The sequence below is a fragment of the Pelophylax lessonae genome (genome assembly GCF_965119305.1).
Source record: "Pelophylax lessonae genome assembly, chromosome: 6".
NCBI lineage: Eukaryota > Metazoa > Chordata > Amphibia > Anura > Ranidae > Pelophylax > Pelophylax lessonae.
In genome coordinates, this window is record NC_138773.1 from 19,885,169 (window position 1) to 19,891,168 (window position 6,000).

Consider the following 6,000-nt stretch of genomic DNA (forward strand, 5'->3'; position numbering starts at 1 on the left):
CAAAAATAAGCAGGGCAAAAACTTTACAGCAGGATTTAGAAACTTTAAAACCCCAAATAATGGTTTGGGCAACAACATGGCAATTGAGGTTTAATGTTAAAAAATGTAAAGTAATGCACTTTGGGGCTAAAAACATGAATGCAAGTTACTCGCTAGGGGTAGAACCTCTGGGGAAACTCAGGATTGAGAAAGCTCTGGGATTCCTAGTAGAACACAGACTGAGCAATAGCATGACATGTCAACAGGAAAGCCATCGGGGGGACAGCCCATACAGATGTAGGGGGCCCGGGCATTCCGAGGGGCCCGGCTGCCCAGACCCCAACCAATGAGACCGAGTTGTTGCTGCTGTAGTAACTAGCAATTCCTAAAGCAGGGCGGCTGCAGAGTAAGCCGATGCAGCTGAAGGGATGTCTCTTTGCTAAATTGGGATATCTCTTTGCTGAATATATGAGGCCGTCTCTTTGCTGGATTGGGATGTGTCTTTGCTGAATATAGGAGGCCGTCTCTTTACTGGAATGGGATGTGTCTTTGCTGAATATATGAGGCCGTCTCTTTACTGGATTGGGATGTGTCCTTGCTGAATATATGAGGCCGTCTCTTTACTGGATTGGGATGTGTCTTTGCTGAATATATGAGGCCGTCTCTTTACTGGATTGGGATGTGTCTTTGCTGAATATATGAGGCCGTCTCTTTGCTGGATTGGGATGTGTCTTTGCTGAATATATGAGGCCGTCTCTTTGCTGGATTGGGATGTGTCTTTGCTGAATATATGAGGCAGTCTCTTTACTGGATTGGGATGGCTCTTTGCTGAATATATGGGGATGTTTATTTGCTGGCTTGGATTCATTTTCATATATTAAGTTGTAAGAGTGTTAAAATAGAAGTGGGTGCATTATAGGACTCAGTGGGATGGCCAGTGGGCGAATTGGGTGAGACGGCCAGAGGACGGGCCCTGGGGAATGTTGATGGTCAGGCTCGAAGGGGCCCAGGCCTAAATCTGTGTAAGGGACCCAAAAATTTCTGATGGCTGCCCTGCATGTCAAGCTGCAGCAAGCAGACTACTAGCATGCATTGAAAAGTGTATTTACTACAGAGATAAAACTATAATTCTGCCACTTTAAAAAACCCTGGTTCAGCCACATCTGGAGTATTCCATCCAGTTTTGGCCACCAAACCCTCAGGAAGAATGTGCTGGAAATAGAGAGAGTCCAGAGAAGGGCAACAAAATAAATAAGGGGACTGGAGGACCTCAATGGAATGACTAGAAGCATTAAACGTATTCTCTCTGGAGAATAGATGCCTGAGAGGAGATTTGATAGCGATATACAAATACCTCAATGGTGATCCCAGCATAAGAAGAAAACTATTGAGTCTAAGGAAGTGTAAGAAGACACAGGGCCACAAAATGAGATTGAAGGAGAAGCAGATTAACCCTAAGCTGTGTAGGGTTTTTTTTTTTTACTGTCAGGGCGTTAAGGATGTGGCACTCCCTTTCATAATCTGTGGTGTCAGCTGGAAGTATTGATAGTTTAAAAAAAAAACAAAAAAAAAAACAAACCTTTGGACATGAAACTTAGGAAACACAATATACAGGGATATGGGAAAACATGTTCACCATGAACACACCCACACAGGTTGAACTGGAAGGACTAGTGTCTTTATTCAACCTAACTATGTAACTATGTATAGAACAACGTGTAGGAACATTACAGCATTGCCTGCTTTCAGGCTCACTCTGTCTGAATGAAACCTAAAAATGAACACGAGGAGCCATCCTTCTGAACTGAGCTACTGAGTACTGCATACAAAGGGTTAGCTGAGAAGGATAACGAGGTGATAATGTGAAATTAGGGATGAGGTTCATGTTCTTGGCCATGCAGGGTTTGCATTCAGGATTCATATACCAGGTGAATATCAGGGCTCCTACTACAACAGGAAGTCATTTATTTAGTGGTAGTATTACTACATCGCAACTTTCAGCTGTGCTACCTGCATCCTGGCAACCAAGGATGCTGTTCAGCCGACTGCATCCTAGCAACCAAATGACAACACTGGTCACTAGGACACCATTAGCTGCATTGTCAATGGTTGTTATGGTGAACCACAGGGCTTTTTTTCAGCTGGAACTTGGTGGAGCTCAGTTCCACCACCTTTGGCTCAGGCCCTCTGCTCCCCACTCACCACTATCACTTGTAAATACAGAAATCAAGCTTTCGGGTTTACAAGTGAGAGCTTTTCTCCCAAATGGCTCCCATAGATCCGATCTCATGAGTGGCTCCCATAGATCTGATCTCATGAGTGGCTCCCATAGATCTGATCTCATGAGTGGCTCCCATAGATCTGATCTCATGAGTGGCTCCCATAGATCTGATCTCATGAGTGGCTCCCATAGATCTGATCTCATGAGTGGCTCCCATAGATCTGATCTCATGAGTGGCTCCCATAGATCTGATCTCATGAGTGGCTCCCATAGATATGATCTCATGAGTGGCTCCCATAGATCTGATCTCATGAGTGGCTCCCATAGATCTGATCTCATGAGTGGCTCCCATAGATCTGATCTCATGAGTGGCTCCCATAGATCTGATCTCATGAAGGGCTCCCATAGATCTGATCTCATGAGTGGCTCCCATAGATCTGATCTCAAGAGTGGCTCCCATAGATCTGATCTCATGAGTGGCTCCCATAGATCTGATCTCATGAGTGGCTCCCATGGATCTGATCTCATGAGTGGCTCCCATAGATATGATCTCATGAGTGGCTACCATAGATATGATCTCATGAGTGGCTACCATAGATCTGATCTCATGAGTGGCTCCCATAGATCTGATCTCATGAGTGGCTCCCATAGATATGATCTCATTAGTGGCTCCCATAGATATGATCTCATTAGTGGCTCCCATAGATATGATCTCATGAGTGGCTCCCATAGATATGATCTCATGAGTGGCTCCCATAGATATGATCTCATGAGTGGCTCCCATAGATATGGTCTCATGAGTGGCTCCCGTAGATATGATCTCATGAGTGGCTCCCATAGATCTGATCTCATGAGTGGCTCCCATAGATCTGATCTCATGAGTGGCTCCCATAGATCTGATCCCAAGAGTGGCTCCCATAGATCTGATCCCAAGAGTGGCTCCCATAGATCTGATCTCATGAGTGGCTCCCATAGATCTGATCTCATGAGTGGCTCCCATAGATCTGATCTCATGAGTGGCTCCCATAGATCTGATCTCATGAGTGGCTCCCATAGATATGATCTCATTAGTGGCTCCCATAGATATGATCTCATGAGTGGCTCCCATAGATATGATCTCATGAGTGGCTCCCATAGATATGATCTCATGAGTGGCTCCCATAGATCTGATCTCATGAGTGGCTCCCATAGATCTGATCTCATGAGTGGCTCCCATAGATCTGATCTCATGAGTGGCTCCCATAGATCTGATCTCAAGAGTGGCTCCCATAGATCTGATCTCATGAGTGGCTCCCATAGATCTGATCTCATGAGTGGCTCCCATAGATATTATCTCATGAGTGGCTCCCATAGATCTGATCTCATGAGTGGCTCCCACTAAGTGCAGGATGGGGACAAGGGAGATGCAGGTGCGGATGCTGACACCCCCACTGGATGATCTCCCTGCAAGTGAGAGAGGTGGAGCCACCTACAGTGTGCAGGGAGGTACTAGAGCTGGCTGGGTGCTTCAGCTTAATGCAATAACAATAGTAAGGTGGAAGATGGTGGAGCTTTTAGGGAGGGGGGAGAGTATAGGGGTAGCGGAGGAGGGGTTGCATGCAGAGGTCATAGCTAAAGAGGGGTGAAAGTAATATGTGGTTGGGGAATGCAGAGGTAAGCAGCTATGGAAGAAGGCTGAACTCTGCACTCTGTGTGTTGCACACCCCTGAACTCTTCAATCTGTCTGCAGCCAACAACTGAACTCTGTACATAATGTATCCTCGAACTCTGCACATAGCGCAGCCCTGAACTCTGAACTCTGTATGTAATGCACTCCTGGTATTTTATATCCCTTTAAGACCCTTCCACTGTTAGTGAAAGTTGACCACAGCCACTATTTGATGCGGCTTTGAGGGTGTGTGTGTGGGGGGGGGGGGGGGAGGGGGTTTGGGGGTACCGTGGTTGAGTTCCTGCACCTTTTTTCTGAGAAAAAAAGCCCTGGTAAACCATATGACTGGTAAGGTTTGCAGAATGTGCCCACCGATTGGAATCAAGCACATTTACCCCATGGCTACTAGAGATCCACCAATTGGCTCAAAAGGAGTCAAATAAAAGGGAGTTAGTTCACTTTTTAACACTCCCCCTCCAAAAGCAAAATTCTGTTTTTTTTTATTTTTTAATTTTTTGGCTCCACCTTCCACTGCCATTCCTGCCTAGGCCAGAGTGAGGTGTCACAGGTCCTGTAACCTCCTGGGGTACTTACGTCACTTCTTCCCCAAAAAACTGCAGGATCAGCACATAGACCGTATGGGGCAGGATTGGCAGGTTACCAGAGCCGGCTACCTACACCTGGAAAAGGCAACCAACTGAAGAGGATCAAGGTGGTGGTGTGAGACCCAGTGTATAGCACTCGACCTGCAGATCTCAGTGGAACAAAACTTGCTGTGTGGTTGAGTGAGTTTTTTGAGGAGAACCCTGGGATACAGGTAGGAGTAGAAAAAAAATAAATAAAAAAAAAGTACGGGGAGCGAGAGTGGGGGGAGTTGAGTATCACTTTAATAAACAATATTAAATTTAAAAAATGCTATACTTTAGTTTTGACCATAGTGAAGAAAAAAACATTTTTTTTTTGTTTTTTTTTTTTTACTATGGTCCATTGTGAAGAAAAAAAATAAAAAAAAAGTAAAAAAAATAAAAAAATAAAAAAAGTAAAAAATAAATAAAAAAAATAAAAAAATAAATAAAAAAAATAAAAAAAAATATATTTTTTTTTTTTTTACTATGGTCAAGATGAAAAACGTATACCTTTTTTTTTATAAGATTAAAAACACTAAACATCTCCTTTACCATACAATATGGTCCAAAGCTGGCCATAGATGGGTAGAATTTCAAATGAAAATTCTTAGGAAAAAAACGTTATAAGAAAGTGTGTTCATTTTTCTAACTATTAGTGGAGATAAATCAACTTTTTCGTTTTCACTTGCAGTGATGAAAAGATTTGAAGGAGCAGGATGTAAAATTTTTCGCGTTATAATAAATTCTAACAGGTTTTTGTAAAGTAAAGTCCATTCATTCCATAATCAAATGATAAAAGCAAATATAATCTTTTGAACAACAAATCGAATGTTCTGAGAATTTTCGAACAAATTTTCCAAAGACTTTTCTTATAAATTTTTGTTTAAAATCCTGGCCAGAATAAAGTTTCGTACACACGCATCGAAAATTGTCAGGGAATTTTCGTCCAACGTCCGATCTGCCGATTTTCGGCTTGTTAGTATGATGCTTCCGACAACCGACTCCGACTTTTCGGCCGAAAAAAATCTGGTTTGCAAACTATAAAATTTGTGTCCACCGTCAAAACACGTTCGATTTTCCTGCAGTCAGTACAGATTTCGACAGGGAAAAATCTTATGCGCAAGACTGGGCATGCTCAGATAAGAAAGAACACAAAGAAAGCAATCCAACACATGACATCACTTCTGAAGCAGATTTTTGTTGGGCGAGAAAATTCGTGTGCAGTCTAGAGCACATTCCAACCAACAAAACACCACTCTGGACAAAAGACGGACGATCGGTCGGCCGATAATCGTTGCGTGTGTACGGGGCTTAAGACATGCCAAATTTGACACAGTTTTAGGTTCTTTCTGGTCTCAGACTTAACTAGATGCATTGGCACAAGAACAGAACATTATTTTTTACCTCCATACTTTGTTTCTCCCCAGCCGGTGACCCAACAATTCGTGCCCGGAGGGAACGCCATGGACGCCGATGGGATACAGATGGGTTGAATAAACGGGGTGAAGTTTATGGGCTTTGCCAAT

The 6,000-nt window shown here is 43.4% G+C and overlaps 1 protein-coding gene across 1 annotated transcript in view; it reads right to left on the bottom strand.

Moving 5' to 3' along the window:
- LOC309558472 (transmembrane protease serine 9-like) overlaps positions 1-6,000 on the bottom strand; it is a gene marked incomplete at its 5' end in the record, with an annotated part of 80,943 nt that overhangs the window by 16,304 nt on the left and 58,639 nt on the right. Inside the window, one exon of the mRNA XM_082261543.1 lies at positions 5,879-6,000. This exon is cut by the window's right edge and continues 150 nt beyond it. Within this exon, the coding sequence (XP_082117669.1) occupies positions 5,879-6,000 (122 nt within the window). The remainder of the gene's footprint in view (positions 1-5,878) is intronic.